Source organism: Heterocephalus glaber, unplaced genomic scaffold (genome assembly GCF_053883595.1).
Source record: "Heterocephalus glaber isolate CG9 unplaced genomic scaffold, H.glaber_assembly_v1.0 deba00001564, whole genome shotgun sequence".
Classification (NCBI taxonomy): Eukaryota; Metazoa; Chordata; class Mammalia; order Rodentia; family Bathyergidae; genus Heterocephalus; species Heterocephalus glaber.
The window spans coordinates 15,491,197-15,511,591 of NW_028258351.1; the positions used below are offsets into that span (position 1 = coordinate 15,491,197).

At 50.5% G+C, this 20,395-nt stretch overlaps 1 protein-coding gene across 17 annotated transcripts; it reads right to left on the minus strand.

Moving 5' to 3' along the window:
- Nucleotides 1-2,253: 2,253 nt before the first annotated feature.
- On the minus strand, nt 2,254-18,180 carry P2rx5 (purinergic receptor P2X 5). 17 transcript variants are annotated; one of them, XR_002386922.2, is made up of 17 exons: nt 17,991-18,171; nt 14,030-14,128; nt 13,377-13,542; nt 13,028-13,103; nt 12,838-12,934; nt 12,502-12,582; nt 12,125-12,263; nt 11,587-11,720; nt 11,367-11,501; nt 11,043-11,136; nt 10,874-10,939; nt 9,578-9,625; nt 8,073-8,155; nt 7,115-7,291; nt 5,737-5,761; nt 5,018-5,119; nt 2,254-2,583 (listed from the first exon to the last, which is right to left on the minus strand). XR_002386922.2 is itself a non-coding variant. In XM_087191651.1 (16 exons), exons 1-16 carry the CDS (start codon nt 18,125-18,127, stop codon nt 5,114-5,116), a joined length of 1,563 nt encoding a protein of 520 aa, XP_087047777.1. In that variant the 5' UTR covers nt 18,128-18,171; the 3' UTR covers nt 4,515-5,113. The 17 variants fall into 17 exon arrangements, 13 of the variants coding, with proteins under 13 accessions (XP_087047777.1, XP_021093793.1, XP_021093798.1 ...); XR_002386921.2 differs by having other exon boundaries at nt 2,254-2,714; XM_087191651.1 differs by lacking the exon at nt 2,254-2,583 and having other exon boundaries at nt 4,515-5,119.
- Between the last annotated feature and the right edge of the window lie 2,215 nt (nt 18,181-20,395).

The window sequence follows — 20,395 nt, forward strand, 5'->3', positions numbered from 1 at the left end:
TCTTTCCTACCTTAACACGTGGTCTGCCACAGGTGCAGAATTGCCGACATTCCACTCCTGGAGAGCAGGCATTGGGCCATAGCCTGTAATTTCCCTGCATTTACACTTAAGCCCACCAGAGAGGGATCACCAGGGCTTAAGTAAAAAGAGTAAGTTAAATAACACTGTTAACATCGTTAAGAACTGATAACAGTTAATATTTAGTAGTGTTTCCTACATGTCAGGCATTGTGTGCCTTGTGCTTTTTATATCCATTATCTCATTTAATTTTTGCAGTAACCACGGAAATGCTACTGTTAACTCTCTGCTGATAGGAAACTGAGGCTCAGAGAAGTTAAATACCTCTGCCACAGGAGGCTCAGCTAGGAAGATGTGAAAGCAGAATACAGATTCAGATCTCTTTAATTTGTTCTTGTTGAGCCAGCCGGGCATGATGGCATATGCCTATAGTCCCAGCACTTAGAAGGCTGAGCCAAAAAGACTGCAAATTCTAGGCCAGCCTGGGCTACTTAGTGGAACGCTGGCTCAAAAAAATAGGGGCCGGGGATTTAGCTCAGTGGTTCCGCCACCTGCTTCGCCCCGGTACCAAAAAAATAATTATTTGCTCCAGTATTGGCTGAGTGTACCTTTTCACAGCCCAGTGTTCCAACTAACCACTATTTCCAGGTTTTAATGGAGTCAGTTCCATTTCATCTGGTCACAGCTAGTTGTCTTACCCATAAGAAAAAATGAATTCAAGCCTATTTTTCTAGAATATATCTTGTAAAAATTAAAGAGGTTATTTGGACTTAAATTTGGGGCTTATTGGAATAAATGCCTCTCCCTACGCTAATCCATGTGTGTGTGGTACCAGGAATTGAACTCAGGACTTTGGGCTTGCCAGGCAGGCGTGGTACCACTGAGCTATATCCCCAGCCCCTTGCAATCCTTTTCTATTATTTTAAAATGAAATACATATGTTGAATTGAGAAATAAATATTGCATTAGAATTATAGTTGTGAACATGTTGCTTATGGAATTTATAATTGGGGAAATTACCATTACTATATTTTTGTTTCTATTTTGGGGGGGGGGGTTAACAGGGATTGAACTCAGGACCTTGTGCTTTCGAGGCAGGCGCAGTGCCACTGAGCTAAATCCCCCGTCCCCCAATTTATTTTTCACCATTACCAAATTTTACAAATATTTAAATTATATTAAATGCTATGAAGAGTGCACAGAACAGTCAAGGTTGGAAATGGGGGTGAAAGGTTGCTTTGAGGAAATAACATATCTCGAGATGTGAAGGCAGACGGCAGCCAAGTAAAGTGTGGGGAAGAGGCTATTTGACAAAAGAGCATGTGGGAGGGCCTGGGCAGGAAGGAACGTGGCCCTTTTTTTGGAGGGTAAGAGAAGAGGCCATGAGGTAGACCTGGGCCAGATTGTGGAGGCCCGTGTTGGGAGTTTTGCCTTGATCCTGTGAGCAACTGGGGGAAGCCTTTGGAAGTTTTTATCAGGAGTAATGCGATCAGACTTGGATTTTTAAAAAACAGTTTTAGATTAGAAGGGGATCTGAAAAAAATAAAAAATAAATTAAAAAATAAAAAAAAAAAAGAAGGGGATCTGAGAGCTTGAGCTAAAGTCCCCTGTTACACACTGTAGGTGGCCTGTGCCCAGAATGAAAATGGATCTGGGACCCAGAACTGAGTTCCATTTTTTATTCTGGACCATATTTTTGCACTCCAAGCCACAAAGAACCTGAGGCCACAGCTTTGCCTCCTTGTCCTAAAGACCCCTTTTTCTGTCCACTTAAAATCCTGACATGGTTTGTATGCCAGGCCTCTCCAAATCTTCCCTGAGTGGGAAAGGAAGGTTTATTTCTGATGCAGAGGAAGAAGAAACAGTGGGAGACCTGCTGAAGTAGGAAGAGGGGAAAGAAGGGAGGCTCGGTGGTGAGCTGATTTAACTTGATCTGATTTCCCCACTGATGAGCAGTAAGTTTACTGGAAATGTTCACTGTTATGCTGCAATGAATATCTTCACATTAGTAAATCTAGGGCAGAGGATAAAGATTCTAAGTGCTTTCCAGAGTTAGATAACAGTGGAATGAAAAGTACCGGTTTTATCAGTGCTCTCCTAATTTCTTGTAATGTTAAGTCTCTTTGCAAAGTAACAAGGAACATAATATATTTGGATACTAGTTTTTTTGTGTCTGCCTCTTTTAGTCTCCTTACATTTTTCCCTAAGACATGGAGTAACCATGAAGATACAAAGGAAAAAAATCAGGACACATTTAAAATTGATGCTTTTTATTGTTTTAAACCAAGTAAGTGTCAGAAAATACATATATTGGGCAGGTTCTAGAAAGTGTCCCTTTTAATTCTATGTACTGGCTTAAGGAGAAAGAGCTGACACAATGGTGGAGTCTTGAAGGGAAAGCGTTCCTGGATCCACTGGAGAATGCTCTGTGGGAAGTCGTGTCCCTTGTAGGAAGAGTGTGTTGGAACCAAGTGGAGCCCTTTTCCAGATGCCCAAGGTGCCATCCTGAGTCGGGTGATTTGGGAACTCTAGGTCATAGTCCTTACCTGGGGTGCTCAGAGACACCTGGAGGAAGTTAATGTTCCCCTTTTTTTGTTGTCTGTTTCCTCACTGAGAAAGGAAGAACTGATGGGCAGGGGGCCAAAGTGACCCCAGCTTCGGAAATGGAGGGCACTTTGCTCTTTCATTGCTGGTCCCTGTGATATCACATTGATAGCACCCAATGTATAAATTTCCTGTTGGCCAGCATTGTGGTGCTACCAAAAGCATGGGGTAACTCAACTGTTAGGGATATACTAGGTGAACCAATTTACCCTAGGACCTGACTGTAAGCATAGACATTTCATCTGATTCTGGAATAGCAGAATTAAAAGGAGATCTTGGGCAAGGGGTGTAGCTCAGTGGTAGAGGGCATGCTTAGCAGGCATGTGTTCCATCCCCAGCAAGGGCGGAAGGGGGCTCTTGAGAGGCAGGTGCTCTCATCTTCCCAACCAGGCAACCGGTGCCCAGAGAGAGGCTTTCCCTAAGTTGGGAAGGAGCTCATGTTCCTGCTTCAGTATTCCCCATTTAAAAGCCCATTTCCATGAGATTGGGGCGCCCTCACTCTTGCACCAAGATTATGCAGCAGGTCTGGGGTAGGGGGAGGACTGTACAAAGAGCAAGGCAACTTGGGCGGAGCATGTGGCACTGTCCAGAAGCTGTACTGAAATCCCTGGCCTTTCTGAGCACAGGGCCCTTGACAGCCAGAGAAGCCTCCCAGGCAGCTTTGCTGGCCTCCAAGACTTAGGTTAAAATGAGGTTGAATAACTTCTCTAAGGCAATAAAGTTTAATGGGGCAACCCTTGTGACGAAAGTCAACCTGATTAAAAGAACACCTCACAAAACCCGGTGTAGTCACATTGCCTTCATCCAGTTCCTCAGTTGTTCTTTCCCATGTCAAAACATCTCTACGTGTGTTGTCCCCTTACCTGGACTACCTCCCCATCAACTAGGTAGGCCGCTTGTAGCCTTTCAGATTTCAACTCATGTCACTTCCTTGGGGAACTTTCTCTAGCTACTTCAAGTTGAAAATCTCCAAGTGCCCTACTGAGTCCAAGGCCAGACCACATGGTTAAGGTTTAACTCCCGCCAGACAGGAAGCACTGGAGTGCAGGGAGCAGGTGTGTTGCTCACCACTGCAGTTAGTCCAACACCTGATATGTTACAGAGACTCAGCAAATATTTACTGACTAACCAAATGAATGACTGCAGGAAGGCATATTACTCCAATTTAAAACAAATGATAAGACTGTCCCCACTTTATATGGCTGCTGCCATGCCATTTCACCACCACATTAAAAGGAACCAGACCAATCCCTAAGCTGCCACGACCCCTGCCTCTCTTACCTCCTCCCAAACACAAAAATAACATGCTAGGTTGTAAAATCCAAAGTTTGCTTTAGTGAGGAAGTGAAACACCTAAGTGGTTCACTTGGATTTTTCACTTTCTATTCAGAGAGCAGATTGGTTTATTGACTCCTGGGTAACCCAAGGTCAGGGAGCCGATTTGCCCTACAACAGGTCCTGCTTTGGGCACCATACTCTTCTGCCTTAATGGCAGCTACTTCTACCAGGCCCTTTCTGACAAATGCCTGTCTCCAAATGCCCCAGTGGATGGATGCTCATCGCCCCGTGTGTGTACAGAAAGTGCCCTTCCAAAGAAGACCCTCCCTGGTGCCCAGGAAGCCACAAGCTACCCACATACTGCCCAGCACTCACTGAGTCGGGGGGTACTTGAGGACTTGTGCCAGGCACTGTAGACAACAGTAACAAGCCCTTGGTTCCCCGGGGACTCTTCCCACAAAGTGAGTGGGGAGAAGGGAGCGAGCTGGCTTCCTGAGTCCAGTAGTTAAGTGTACTCATGTCCATCTCTGACAGGGAAGACTCGGTGTTACAGGAAAAGATTATTTCCTAGGTGACTGTGCAGGTAACCAAATGGATTCTCAGCAAACTAAAGGAGTCTTTTGGAATTGGTAATGCTGTTTGCCTCTGGAGAACAGGGGTGGGAGGGATGCTTTTTATTTCTAGTCTTTTGTGCCTTTTAAATTTTGAATCATATAAGTATCACCTAGTCAAAATATTTTAAATTCAAATAAATCAAACATAATGCTGCTTTTGGGCTGGGTGTAGGGGTGGCAGAGGGATCCTCCTGGTCTCAAGGCTGTGTGTGTGTAAGGCTCACCTAGAAACTGAGTCCTTTGCACCCAAAGCCAGCCTTTTCCTCCTAAGAACCAGGGCTCCTCAAACAATGTGCTCCATAACCCCTCAAATCACCTCAGGATCTAGCTTAGGAAAATGCGGGATCTGGCTTGGTGAGAGGGAGGGGGCTGACAGTGTCACCCAGCCCCAGAGAACAAGAGCAAAACCACACAGGCAAATGCACCTATCAGAAGGTCAGTATGGAGGTCAGTATGGAGGTCAGTATGGAGCTGAGCCTTCCCTGTCCCCTTTGCCATCTTACCTAGAAGCCCTTGGAATTGGCCTCTCTCCTCAGGAGCCAGCTGCCTCCTGACTAGTCCAGTCCTTTTCCAGTTACCTTCTTGGTCATCTTTAACTTTTATCCCTGGGGGAAGACCAGATATCCCCTTGATATTGTCCACAGCTTTTTCTGAGCAACTAACAGTCTCTATAGGAACTTGTAAAAGTCTCAGATAGAGGCCAGAAGAAAGCCAGAGTGGCCAGACCTGGTTGTGATGTCTCTGTTGGTTTTGAAGGGAGTTATACATGTCCCCCTCCCTGAGGGCTAGGTCAGCATCTTATTAAAGCATCTCTTAGATAGGGCCCAGCATCACCATGAAACATGTATCAGTGTTTACTGCATAGATGAATAAATGAACATCCAATAAGGTTCTCAGGAAAAATTAAGACACTCTAGTACCACTCAGGCCCCTGGCCTGCTCTCTTCCCTGGGTGCCAGCCCCAGGGCTTCTTCCTCTAAATCTGGGCCACTCTGGCTACCAGGAGGTTCTCCTCCTTACAAAAAAAATCTTATAGCAGGATCCCAAAGTGCAGGAGAGACGGCTGTTTCCAGAAGCCCCTGTCCTGTGCAGCCATGAGGATTTGTCTTCCCAGTTCAGAGCTGCAGACAGTTCTGGCCCCATCATCTTTGAATCTGCTCTCCGCCAACAGCTCTGGCTACGTCCCCACTGTCTGCAGGGTCTGCAGTTGCTGCATATTCACCTTTGCATTCTTTAGGATGCCAGTCCTGGGGGAAAAGGGGCAAAAAGAACTGTTGAGTCCTCTGTGGGTGGGTCCCCTCCCCCTCCCTAAGGGCAGAGGCATGCAGCAACCTCAACTGCTCACTGGCAGCCAGTGCGGTGGGCAGTCAGCATTTGGAGAAAGGGGCAACGGTCCCAAACACACGGAGGGCAGCAGGCCTCTACAGCCACTCAGCGGTAAGCGGCAGCAACTGTGGTGGGATCCGGGGCCCAGGCCCATGAGCACAGAGCCTCCCACAGCAATGGGGAAGACTGGGCCAAGATAAGCAAGATGGACATTGTTCCTTTACAGGGTACAGACGCTCAGATGGGTGCCCAGGCATTGACAGTCAGCTCAGGAAGCACTTGGAGGGCTGCCGGGCTGGAGACCTACCCTATCCAGGTCCCCCAGCCTCCACTGCCAGCTGGCCCTGCTGCTGCACCCCCCAGTCCAACTTTCTCTCCTCCCTCTGCTTCATCCCAAGCTATTTCTAGGCTCCTTCCCCACTGGGCCCAGCCCCCACCTGGAGGCTGCCAAACCCTGACTCAGCAAGGAATGAAAGCTGGGGGCTGGAGGAAAGGCCAGTCTGGGCTAGAGAGCTTCCTGGGGTGTGGTTTAAGGGGGTGGGGGTGGGCCAGTCACGGAGCCCTAACCTGAGTGAGTAGGAGCAGCCTCTGCCTCCAACCCCCCTGGGAAAAGAAGAAGGAAGAAGAAAAAGAAGAGAGAAAAGAAAGGGGGCCCAGAACGCAGTGAAGCAGAAGCAGATGGGCTTTATGCCGCGGCCCAGGTCTCCCTCCCCACCCAGGGCTGAGGTCACATCCAAAGAGGCCAGGCAGACCAGGCGTGCCCAAGTCCACAGAAGAGGGACTCGGGAGCAATCTGATGGGAGGTGGGGGCTGAGGGTTTGGCTGGGCAGGGAACCCGCTGGAGAACTGGACCCTAGAAACACCCTGTCTGGATTCACATCTCAGCTCTGCCATTTACTAGCTGCGAGATTTGAACCAGTTATCTAACCTTTCCGTGCCTCGATTTCTTCACTAGTAAAATAGGACGGGTTTGTGTCCACTGCGTTAAGTTACTTAAAAGAGTTTAAATATACAAATAGCCCAGGGCACCACAGGGCTGGGAGACTGCCGGGTGAACGGGAGCCCTGTTACTCTGTGGGGCTGGGACAACACAACAAGATGCTTGTTTGCAAGGGGGCCCAGGGGCTTGGGGAGCTAGTGGGGCTCTTGGGGACCTACAACAGCACCAGCACCCCCCCAACCCACGTTCAGCACTGAGGGGTCTCCAGGGTCCTGGACATTCGTCCACCATGAGTCGCAGCCAGTCCTCTCCGGCTCTGCCCGCAGCACCTTACCTGGCAGAAGGGGGGAGCTTCCCGCACATGGCACCGTTCCCCTTCCAGCCTCTGCTCTGTGGCGGGGCCGCGGGCTGCTCCTCCTGCCGCTCCCCCTCTGGCTGCTCCTCCTCTGTCTGCCTCTGTTCCATCGCCTCGTCCTCAGCCTCAGCCTCCTGGGCCGCATACTCTCGGGCCCTGGACAGGACACGATCCGTTACCCAGGGGACGACCCTGCAGGCCCCTCCTGAGACACTAGCTGAGTGGGCCCTGCCCTCATTCGTCCAGCAGTGTAGTCTGGGGCCAGGTCTGCTGCAGAGCAGCCAGGCTGGGTTCAGGTTGCAGTTGGGTCCCATTGAGGCAAACTAGCCGGCCCAGCTTGTGGTGAGGTTGACGAGGCGCCTAGGTGCCTGTCCTAGGTCCTCACTCTGATCCCAGCTCCTCCTGACAGCCTTACCCTTTCTGTCCACCCACAGACATCAGGGTTCCCCCCATTCTGTGGTGCACACACACAACCGCCCTCATGCACACAGTAAACCCACCTAAGAGACCTGAGGAGGCCCCTGCAGTGTTTGAAAAATCCATTTTTCCTTCCCTTACCATCCAGCTTTCCTCAGCCTTTACCCACCAGGACCACCAAGTCCAAGAATCCTAAAAAACCCTGAAACACCGCCAGAAGGTCCTCTATGTAACCAATGCTCTCATCTCGAAGATAAGAAACTACAGCCCAGGGAGGCCTGAGACTTTCCAAAGTCACACAGCAAGATGGGACAGAGCCTGTACACCAGGTCTCCTCCTGACAGCCTGGAGCAGCCTCTTCTTTGGGCTGTCCTGAGGTGGAAGCTAGTCCTGGGGAGCAGGTCTCAGGAGTATGCCACCTCCCCAGCCCTTCAAGCCTCTCCTCCGTACCCAGAATCCAGCACCCAGACAAGTAACAGCTCTAACCCCCTTCCAGTTTGGGGAGGAAACTTTAACTGACCTCACTTCCTCGTACTTTTTGTCACGGTAAAACTCCCTCTTTTTGATGATGTAGATGAGCACCAGGTCACAGAAGAAAGCCCCCTGCAAAAGAGTTGGGGGACCCAGACTCAGAACCCTAGGCTTCATACTATTTGATCCTGTAATGACCCATAAGTGGGGCACCATTTCCCCATTTAACACATGAGAAAGGGGCACCTAATCCAGGGCGATGGAGCTGATTCACGGTGGACACAGTTAAAAAGGAGTGCGTCCACCCAATCTCACAGCCCATGCTACACAGACCCCATCCAACCATTTCTTCAACACATTTTTTCGAGCACCCACTACACGGAGGAGGTGGAGCACAGAGCCGCTCTAAGGATCCTCCCTGATGCAGTGATGCATCCTATAATGGGGAGATGAATGGAAGACAGGACCTTACTCTGCCTAAAGAGGGATGCCTGGGCTGAGTCTTGAGGGCTGAACAGGAGTTTATACAAAGGCTAGAAAGGGCATTATAGAGGGAGGAGCAAGCTAATGTTGCCTGGGAAATGCCACAGGACATGCAGGGGAAGAGTGAAATGCACTTTTTAGAAGGGTGGTTGAGAATCAGCCAGTCTGAGAACATGCTACAGGAGTGATCAAGGGAGAGAGGCGTCCTGAGCTCATCCTGAACACACCACTTTAGCCAGAGCAGGCTGTGTGCAGTGCCTATCCTCTCCACCAGAGGGAGACTGTATATAGCACAGCATTGACATTCCCAAACATCACAGGGGAGGCCAGGAGGGGGCTGATGGAGAGCGTCAGGACTGGTAAACCTGGTCCCCAGAGGCCAAAAATGTCACTTACCAATACCTTGTTCCTCCTCACTCCCTCAGGCTCCATTACCACCTTTTCTCTGCACCATTACCTCCATCTGACAGGTGTGTCCCCACATGTTCAGATTTGCCCCACGTCATAAGAAATAGCATATACACACCTCTGGGGGTCCCTGAATAGCTGATTGCCGTTAGGAGGAATCCATTTACTGCTCATTCTTAATCACTCTCAGGAGCACAGCCTCTGAATTCTGTTACAGGACTCAGTTTTCCTGGACTCAATAAAAAGTCAATCCTAGGTTCTGACAGAATCCTCCAATGGGCTGCTGGGTCTGCTCATAGAGGGATGAGGGATGAGGCTGCCAGAAACCTTGGAAAGGAACTTGCTGGGGTGGGGGTGAGGGGCCTACTGACCATTCCCATGTATTTAAATCCCTTCCAGAAGCACAAAGGGCATTCCAGGCATTTGGAGGGAATGTTCCCTGCCCCCAGCCACGACTTTCTCTCAGCTGAAGGACCACTTCTGAGGAAAGATGGCAGGGCTGTATCACCTGCCCCTCATCCTTTTAGCCCACTGGCTCTCAACCAAAGGGATTTCTGGGCATCACAACTGCAGGAAGGGAGCCACTGACATCCAGTGAGTAAAGAGCAGGGACTCTCTTAAACATATACAACCCATAGGACAGCACCCAAAACAAAGAATTACCTGGCCCAAATGTCCTTGGTGCCAAGGTTGAGAAACCCTGCGTGTATCCTTTAGCAGAAGTGGAGATGGAGACTTTAGAAGTTCAACCTAAGGTATCAGAGATTCCCCAACCCACACCATGGCTGGGACTGACCCACGAAGCTCCAGAGCAACAAGTGAGACAGGAGAGAAGGGCCTGAGGCTCCCCAAGAAGTGCTTTTCTTTTTCTTCCATGGCTGCCCAAACACCCTGCAGCCAGCTGGGTTATATCAGATGCCCCACAGCCACTCAAGAGACATCTGCTTTGGCTGCAGCAAGCTTTGGTCACAGACCTACCCCAGATGAACTCACCCTACAGCCTCTCTGTATAACCCTACCCTGCAGCCTCTGTAGATGATTCTGCCTCTCTGAAGCCCTCCTTAATCAGGTCCTAGAGGGAGCCCTCCCCCCATGGCCAAACACAAAGTCTTATACTCTGCAGGCACCAGTCATCTTTTCTTCCTATATAAACAACTTCTTCATACCCATAAAGGGTCATTCTGTGTAATGTTTCCCCTTATGCTGCAGCATAAGTTCTCATAAGGCCTCTTTTGAATGACATATTTTTGCTTATTTGTGATTTCTACCTCAAATAGAGCATGCTGAGCTAGAACACTAAGGGCTGGGAACACCAAAGTTTGCTGGCCACTTTCAGTGCCAGCAGCCAGGGCTGGCAATACTGAAGGCAGCCAGCAAACACAGAATGATGAAGAGCAATGGAGAATTGCCCAGAGCCGCCATCTCTGGTGGCTGGAAGAGTTCTGGAGGTGTGTAGGTGGCTCTTGCTTTAAGCGGCAGGGAGGGCTGCTAACACCAACAGCCAAGAGCTACTCAAATTCAAAGCCCAGAGCTGTTATCACTAAAGGAGCTACACTGCCAATCCATAATTTCTATATGAACTGAGCAAAAGAACCCTCAGCCAGTTGGTAATATCATGGTGGCCCATATGGGGACCCTCCCCTTCTGAGGACCCTGAAAAAGATGGACGACAGTGACAGTTGTCAGCAATGAAGAAGCAGCTAAAGAACTAGCCCATGTCTAATTTCCATCTTACCTAAGACTAGAGACCTACAGTAGCAGATGCCTCTGGCTCTGGAAAGAGAAACTTAGGCAGTCATTGCCGCCTGGGGGCAGCTGATGGGGCAGAAATCCCAGAAAGCCCTCTTTGTCCACATTCAAGCAGCCTGCAGTCTAGGGTATTGGGAGAGGTTCCTCCTGGGCAGCTAGTTATCTCCCTCTCCCTGCTCAGAACCTGTGTGTTGGGGGAAGTGTACTCACAGCACCCATGAGCGCCACCCCAGAGCCCACATTGATGATGGTGGGGATGATGCTGAACTTCCCTGCCTGAAAGACAGAGACACGGTGGGTGAGTGAGGCAGGAGTAAATAGCCACATCCCCAGGCTCTCCCACCTGCCTCGCCTCAGAATGCGAAGGCCACCCACACACCTTGCCATTAACTATCACATCAATGCGGATCCCGTAGGCTTTCATCAGGTTTCGGAACTCCACCCCAGCTGAGTCTCGGTAGTATCTGGCAAACCTGGGGGAGAAAGGGCCTAGGAAAAGCCACAGCCTGCCTGCACCTTCCCTTTTTGGGAGCACAGATGTGGCTGCTTTGGGAACTTCTACGCACTCCCAGGATACCGGCTCTCAGCAGCCCTAGGAGAGGGCCACAGACCGCCCTCCAATAAGCCAACTACAGAGAAGCATCGGAACCCTTCCCCAAGGTACCAGGCCTTTCCCACTGCAGGGAGCCCACCCCTGCGGCACCATGGCAAGAGCAGGGCAGGAACAGGCATCTTCTCCTGGCCAGAGGTGTTCGCTATGCTGTCCTCGCCAGCCACTCTGCAGGGTCCTCTCCACACCTTAGCTGTCACTCCTGAACCTCCTGTTCTGACACCCGCCCTAAGGCAGGGGTATCATGGTGCTGTTGCCCAGAGAAGGACACCAAACAACTCAGGGCCACAAAGTGGCACAAGGCAGCAGTTACCTGAAGTTGTACCCAGAGGAGACAGATTTTGCATGTTTGTTGTCCAGACGGTTAAAAGAATAGCGTGGATGGCACTCAGAGGCAGCTTTATCAAGGTCACAGTTCCATTCAATATGAATTCCTATCACACCTCCCTTTATGTAAGAGACAAGGATCAGTGCCCAGAGCTATCTGGAGACAGACAGAGACCAGCCCTTTACCAGAACTGAACAAGAAGGAGGAAGGGCTCAGGCCTGAGGTGCCCTCAGACCAGCCTTCGGGGAGGTTCTAGCCCTACCTCTGGAGGCTAAGAAAGTTGCCCCACCCAGCCCATGTCATCTCCCTTCATTCTTCAGGACAGCAGGGAGCTAACGACTTTACAGACAGGCATTTGACAAATGAACCAGGATGTGCCCATGGGCTCCTTCTGACTCCATCTGAGCTGGTGGCCTAGTGAGCTCCTGGAGGCAGGTGGCTTTGCAGGGCCACCCTTACCCTATAGTGTCATCACTGCAGAGCCCAGGTCCCAGGGACAGCACCCTGAACACACACCACTCACCTCCAGGGCAATGTCCTGGAAACTGCTCCCTGCCCACTGGACCACAGAGCCCAGCCGGAAGATGGGGCAATAGTGATTGTCGGGCCCAAAGCGACAGGATTTCAGAAAATCTTTGTTCTTTGTTTCTAGTACGTTGGCCCTGGGTAGAAGCCATGAAAGGACGATGAGTCAGTGGCCCCTCATCCTACCTAACTCCCCCTCTCTCACATCCTATTCTCAGTGAGAACCGAGATGGAGCCCGCCCCCACAGCAGGGCCACTCTGAGGTCTGGCCACAGCAAGCACTACATAAACATCACGTGCATGCACCCACACACATCCCCAGGGAGGCCCAGCCGAGGCCTCGCCCCTGGGCCCCAGTAGCCAAGCCCCACATACTTGGAGAAATTGAACTTGGGGAAACGAATATAGTTCTTTATGAAAATGGTGAAGTCTTCAGCGTCCCTCAGGAGTGGCTTCCTGAAAAGCAGTCCAGGACAGCCTGAGCAGGAGCCCTGCCCCAGCCCCTCCACACCTCCCCCGGGCCTATTCCCTGGTTGCCTGGAGCCTTTGTCAAGGACCATTCATTTGCTTGTGTTGGGGTGGTCCCTGGGCCTCTCTGGGATGCCCTGACAGCTCCCTCAGAATGAAGCTCCCCTAGGACTGGCATGTCTCCACCCTCAAGCTGGACTCTGGCTGGCAACTCCGTAGAGGCCTGAGGCCGCAGCCACTCACTTGGGCCTGGACTGCATCTCCACTGGGCACCAGGCAAAGATCTCACAAGTTCCCCTGGTCGAGTTCCCCACCCGAAGGCAGCGGCCAGTCTTCACTCCTGCAGGGGTGATAGGGACAAGGCCAGGAGCCTCCCAGCCCCAGGCTCCCTGTAACCCTCTCCAGCAATGGCCATCCCAGCCCTGGCCCTCACCATTTCCAGCTATAACAGGCTCCCCGGCGTGGCAGTTTTTGTCCTGAGAACACATGCCATCAGGAATGCCTTCACGCTGCCAGGAGAGAAAGGTCCCTGCATGGGGGGCCCCTGGCTCAGGGCCACATCCCACCCAGGGGCTGGAAGAACTCCTTCCTGGCCTGGACCACACACCCTTTGAGAGCCTGCTTCTCCCCCCACCCCCCACCCACAGTGTAGGCACATACACGGGTGCATACAGACTCCAGGGACCCTTGGAACATGCAGAAGTCCTGGCTTCAGGAAAAGGGTCAGCCCACTGCAGCTGGCAGCTCCCACACCCTCCTCTGCTCCCCATGCCAAATCAAACCTCGGCACAGGTGCTCTGCCGCTGGTTGGAGGTCACGATCAAGTTGGTGATCACAAAGAAGACGTTATCTCCCTGAGGAACCACAGAGGGGTTGAGGAACCTCCTCCTACCCTCTTGGGGACCCTCCTTCCCAGGGCTGCCTGGCAAGGGCTGGGGCCTCTGCATGCTGTTGGGGAAATGGGGCCATGAAATCGGTAGAATTTGCCTACAAACCCCAAGTGTGCTCACCTCTTGAATCTCTATTCTGATCATACCCCGAGTCTAAGCCTAGACCTGGGAAGAGAAGGGGCAGTAATGGAGTTGCCTGGTCATCACTCGAGAGCACTGAACAGACTAGGGAGCTATTCCCCGGGTCACTAGCATGTAAGGGATGGGTTCTCTGTCCCAAGTCATCTGATCACAATGACCTGAAAGTTTACTGGGCCCCATGTGGTCTCAACAGACTCAGACAACTGGGAACAGATTTGGCATGCCAGGCACAGAAAAGGAGGGTGGGGGGTTTGGCCTGGGGAAAGGTCTCTGGCCAGGGCTTCAATCTACATCCTGGACCAAGAGAAACAGTGGATAGAGGTCCCAGGGCACCCGCACAGCTTCCTGTGTGACCCACCCCAAGCCAGGCCCCACGAGCTTGGGCACCAAGGCAGGGCTCACACCTGGGGTGGGATGACATAGTCCACGACATCCCAGAGATGCTCCCCAAGCTCCGAGGTGTTGGTGTAGGCCACGCCCTTGACTTTGGTGACAACAGCACTCTGCAGGGAGGTGTCAGTATCTTGATAACCCTTCTTTATCACGAACACCCATCTGCAGGAAGGGGTCAGCAGGTGGGCATCAGCCACACTGCTGCCCTTGGGGATGTTTCCCTGGGCCCAGGCCAGGGTGGGAGTCACAGCAACTCTGAGGTAAGGTGGAGCCAGGCTCAGAGCTCCATCTGTGCTACCAGCTCTTGGGCAGGGTCACAGCCTCCACTGCTGCCTGAAATCCAATCCTGTGAGCAGCAGAGGCAGCAAGCAACTCCAGATGCAGAGGCTCTAAGGAGGTAAGGCCGACTGGTCTCTGAAGCGGGCAGGCTTGGGCTGAAACCAGCTGAGCCTTGCACTGGCTACTGACCCCAGGCAAGTTGGTCAGGCGGGGAGCATGCGTTTCCCAATGTGACTGGGTACCAGTGCCTCTCACCAGATGGAGACAGATGGTGCATAACCTGGAACCAATCACAAGGCACCCTCAGAGCAGCCCAAACCTAGGGGCAGTCTGTGAAATAAGACCACAAAATCCTGTATTCCTTGGTCCCCAAAACACAAGCAGAAAAGCAAAAATAGATAAGTTGGTGCTTCATCAAAATTAAAAACTTTTGCCCATGAACAAAGTGAAAAGGCAACCTACAGAATACCTCGTCTGAGCCAGGTGTCCACAAGTTCCAGGCCAGCCTGGACTACATAGTGAGTTGAAAGCCAGGCTGACCTGAGAGGCCCTGTCTCAATCAATCGATCAATCAATCAGTGAAAGGACTACCTTATCTGATAAGGTCTAGTATCCAGAATATATGAAGACTTCTTAAAATTCAACAATTAAAAACATAAGCAATCCAGGGTGTTTTTTTTTTCATTTTTTTAATTTTTTGGTACCGGGGATCAAACTCGGGTCCTTGCACTTTCGAGGCAGGTGGTGGAATCACTGAGCTAAATCCCCAGCCCAGCAATCCAGTTTTTAAATGGGCAAAAAGCTGGATACAGTGGCACATGCCTGTAACCCCTACTATTTGGGAGCCTAAGGTGGGGAAAGCATGGGTTCTAGTCCAGTCTGGGTAATATAACATGATCCTGTCTCAAAAAAAAAGGGGGGCAAAGAATTTGATTAGACATTTCTCAAAATAAATTATCATTAGGGAAAGGCAACTCAAAACCATGATAACACTTCACTCTCATTGGGACGACTGGCTCAAACTTGAGGTAATCCTCCTGTCTCAGCCTCCTGGGTGCTGAGATTACAGTTGTGCACCTCCACACCCAGCTTAAAGTAGTATTTTTTTAAAAAAATAAATAACACAGATTGGCAAGGATGTGGAGAAGTTAGAATCCTCATACATTGTTAGTGGGAAGGTAGAATGGTACAGCTACTGTGAAAAATGGTCTGGAAGTTTCTCAAGAGGTTAAAGACAGAGCTCATATATGACCAGGCAATTCTACACCTAAGGATATACTGAAGAGAACTGAAACCATGTCCACACAAAAATTTTATGAGAATAGTAGAAGCATCATTGATAATAGTAAGTGGAAATAATTCAAACGTCCATCAACTGGTGAACGCATCAACAAAATGTAGCCTATTTATAAAATGGGATATTATTTAGCCAGAAAAAGGAATAAAGTAAGGACACATGCTACAACAGGCCAGGCCTTGAAAACACTATGCTAAGTGAAAGAAATGAGGCCGAAAAGGACCATGTATTGTATGATTCCATTTACATAAAGTGTCCAGAATAGCAAATCCATAGAGACAGAAAGCAGATTTGTGGTTGCCTGGAAATGGAGGTGAGGAGAATTGGGACCGACTGGTAATAACTTCAGGGTTCTTATTGGGGTGATGGAAATGTTCTGGAATTAGGCAGTGGCGATGGTTCTACAACATCGTAAATGTACTATAAAGCACTTAATTGTATCATTTTAAATGATTAAAATAGTATATTATATGCTATGTGAATTATATCTCAATTAAAAAATAGTACAAACATCTTTTATTCTTCAAAAGATCTCAGTGTTGATACAAAAGAAGACTTAAGGACAATTCTCATTTAAAGAAAACTAAGAAGACATGAGAACTGGGTGCAAGGCATGACTTCAGATTTTCCTTTGCCATAAAGGTAATTCTTGGAACAGTGTACAAAAGGTCTGTAGGTGATATAATATTGTTTAATGATAATTTCCTGATTTTCATACTTGTACTAGCTAAATAGGAGAATTCCTCCTTTCCCTGCCATGTGGGGATGCAGCAAGACAGCCCTCACCAGAACTGGGCCATGCTGGCACCCTGATCTCAGACTCCTAGCTTGTGTAGGAACAAGTTTCTGATGTCTGCGATCCACTCTTCCACGGCTCAGGAGAAACTGCATAGATATGAACAGGCACACAGAAAGGGAGAAGGACCATACAAATAGCAAGATGTTAACATCTGAGGATTCTTGCTCAAGGGAAATAATTTTTGTGCTATTTTTATATCTTTTATGTGGATAAAGAAAGTCAAAACACAAAAGATATTTTAAAATGAGATAGCACATGTCAACTGCTGGCATAGAAGAGCTCACTGACGCATTGTTGCTGTTGGTGTGAGAGATTGTCCAGATTAACCCTTCTGGTAGGCTTGGGGAAACTGAGGCAGAGAGTGGGAAGGAGGGAAGCCACCTGCCTGAGGTCATGCAGCAGTGGCGTGGGATACTGGCACTTCCCAGGGTGCCAATGAAGGTTCTGGGTACAGCAGGTGCCCACCAGTATGTGCCCATCTCCTCGTCTCTAGGGCAGTACCGAAGTGCCCTGAACCCTAGGCTGCCACATCACCGAGGAACTCTGAGAAGGCCGTGGGCCCGGGCAAACCTGCCATGTTAGGAGGGACCTGCTGGGCCTGGTCCAGGCAGAAATATTCAAGATGAACCTTCACTAACTCATTCATTTCACACTTATCCCTTAGTGAGATGATGCCAGACCACCTTCATGGCATCCCCAGACTGGTGGGGGATAGAAACAAACACCTCCACAAACACAAATTAGCTTGTAGTTAAATTCCCTGTGGAAATGCCAGGAAAGGAAGCAAAGGGAGTTACTTGAGCACTCTGGTCTGCAGGATGAGTGGGCACTAACGAGTCAAAGAAGAGCATGCCTGGCTAAGGGACAGAATACACAAAGGCCTGGAGGTGGAGACGGCAGGTGTCTTAGGGACGGAGGTCAGGGGATTCTGAGTCCCAGGCTCTGGGAGACAGCAGGGAGCTGCCAAGGCTGCCTCCCCAGGAGGAAATAGGACCACCAGTTCCTGCTAGGTGGGACGGGGGTGCGGGAAGTGGGCCATAGAGCTGGGGGATTAAAGTCTCTGGAAAGAACTCCAGCCGGATACAGGAGAGGGGTCACGGTCACGGGTGGGTGAGCTGACCGGAAGAGAGTTCAGGGACACTCCAGGCTGATGAGTTGTCCCCAGCCCAGAGTAAGACACTGACCTTCAGTGATTATAAATAACCTACCAGGTGCCTGGGCCAGCTGTCAGGCCGGGGGCCCAGGGAGGCCTCTGGGGTGACAGCTGCAGCCTAGCCCCTCCATCCCTGCCCCTTCCCACGCCCCTAACACGGGGGGTCCAGTCCCTGGGGAAGGAGCTGCCCACGGACAGCCTCATAAATCAAGGATCCCAGAAGCCCCTGCCCAGAGCTCATCTCCAGAGCCGGCGGGGAGTAGAGGGTCCCTGCATACCCCCACCGTTTCGCCCAAGGGCCCAAGGAGGGTCCCCTCCTCCGGCGGAGATCTCGGGAAAGCCACATGCAAAGTGCAGGACCCTGGAGAAGGCCTGGCCACTGGGCCCCTTTCGCCGCCCCCTGTCCCCACCCCTCCCCCAGCTCGCGAAAGCGCCGGGACTCACACGACCAGGTACAGCAGGATGGTAAGCTGCAGCAGTCTGTAGAGCAGCCCCACCTTCTTGTTCTTGGCAATCACGTACTTTTCGGTCTTGTAGTCGAAGGCCGACTGGAAAACCCCCTTCCAGCCCGCCTGCCCCATCCTGCCGGCTCACCGGGCCTGCCGAGCGCCCAGCCCCACGTGTGGCGCGTGGGAACCGCCCCCTCCAGTGCCTGGGGCCAGCGGGGCGCCCTAGGTCGGCGCTGCCGCGGCCCCGGGCCGCACGGCTCCAACCGACTCCGGAGGGCGCCTGGGCTGCGGGGCTGCGGAGCCGCCGCAGGGAGCCGGGCTGCGGCGAGCGCAGAGCTCGGACTGCGACCTTCCCGCCGCTGACGATGACTCGGTGCCACCGCCGGACCGCCCTCCGCAGCCACTGGTCTGCGCGGCCGCCCAGCTGTGTGCCACCGCTGTGCAGGAGCGAGTAGGAGAGGAAACGAAAAGAGGGAAGGGCCCCTTTCAAGCCACCCCAGCCCTTTCTCACTGCTAAGGAAACTGAGGCCAGGCGTGAGAGGAAACTGCTGCACAGGAAATTCAGGTGAGGAGGAGCTAAAGAACATTCACAAGTAAACAGGTTTCTTTTTTATTTTCTCGGTATTGGGGATCAAACCCAGGGGCTATCGCGTGCTAGGCAAGCGCTCTACCACCAGTTACAATCCCAGGGCCACCCCCTCCTCCTCACACACACTTCTTTTGAAGTTAGGATCTTCCTGCTTCACCCCATGAAGTAGCTGGGGTTACAGGCATGTGCCACCATGCCTAGCTGGACAGGTTTCTTGATTGACCTCGTGCCAAGATCTCCTGGGAGGTAGATCTTTCTTGCTGTCTGGTGAAACTCTGACCCTCTCACCCCACAGGCTGTCAGAGACTTGTCTGGTGGCTGCTGGTGTCCACTGGAATCAAGTGGGCATTTCTCCCGTAGCTGATGCTAAACCCCACACTCCCAGAGTTAGTGGCCAATGAGTCACGAGAGCCCACAGTGGATGGGGTGGAGAGACACAGAATCGCAAAATATGCCTGGAGTCAGACTGGTTCCCAGAGCAGGAGACAGACCTCATGCAGGCTGCCCTCACATAGTGGGAAACCGAACAGATGGTGGAGGAAGTGGGGGAGAGCTTTATTTTGGCTCACAGTTTCAGAGATTTCGGTCCATGGTTAGCTCTGGCTCCAAAGCACAAACACCAAGGTGGAAGGGTGTGGTGGAGGAAAGCTGCCCACACTATGACAGCCAGGAAGCAGAGACCACAGAAAGGACCAGGACCCACATATAGTCTCCAAGGTCATACCCCACCCCATGAGCCACCCAGACTACCCCGCAGTGTGCTTTACTTAAATTTAGTAGGTGTCACTCCAGCCAGTCAAGTTGACAATCAATATTAACCATCACAGGAGGCAGAGACTTTTTTTCAAGGCTGGGGATGAGCTAGGCAAGTGCTCTACCACAGAGCTACAGCTCCAACTTGTCTTCACATCTTTCCATCAATTCCAACTCAACTGCTGTTTCTTCAAAATTTCTTCTCCTATCATCCACTCAAAGTAGCCCCAATTGTACTCCCATCACTTTCTATCCCATGACTCCATCTTGTTCCCATAGAGCACTTGTCACCATCTGAAATGACCTCACTAACTTATTGACTGTGTCCGCCACTAAAACCAGAGGCTCCAGGAAGGGAAGGACCTTGACTGTGCACACCTCTGTATCCTGTGCCCAAGGCATCACAGTTCTGTACATATGTGCTGCATGAGTGAACAAGCCCAGGCCTGGTTTTGGGGGGGTTTTTTTAGTTTTAAATAACTATTATCAAACACACACACATACAAAAATTAAAACCATTCAAAGAAGAACAATGCAAGGGAAAAAACTACAATAATATTCAAATACAGTAGAACTCAACCAAAACAAAACTGAAAAGCACTTAAACATTTTTCCATATAACTTAAAAAAGCATCTCAAGCACCACCAAGACACCAGAGGATGTGATTTGTTTCAGAAAGATCCCCAAAACCAACACTGAACAAATAGTGGTCTGGAAAAAAACTCCAGTTAGCTAGCAGGCTCCACATAAGCCAAGCTTCTCCCTAATTTAAATTTCAATACAGTCATATGACATGCGATGTAAACACAATCCAAGAAATATGTTATTAGGCAATTTCATCCATATATGTCCTTAATTATCAGTTTCTCACAGTAAAGAAACTATTCGGTATTTACACATATGTGTCCTATTTATTTCACTTAAGAGGATGGCCTCAATATGCATCCGTTTAGCTATAAATGTCTCTAGTTTCTCATTCTTTATGACTGAGTAGTACTCCATTTTATAAAAAAACCACATCTTCTTTACCCAGCTTCCAGTTGATGGACACTTGGGC

Coding starts and splice junctions, on each gene's coding strand:
- P2rx5 (XM_021238133.2), bottom strand. CDS start 18,127: ATGGGGCAGGCGGGCTGGAAGGGGGTTTTCCAGTCGGCCTTCGACTAC. Junction 13,543..14,029: donor ACTATGTCATCCCACCCCAG/GTGTGAGCCCTG, acceptor TTTCCCCAACAG/CATGCAGAGGCCCCAGCCCT. Junction 13,104..13,376: donor GGCAGAGCACCTGTGCCGAG/GTTTGATTTGGC, acceptor CTCTCCTGGCAG/CGTGAAGGCATTCCTGATGG.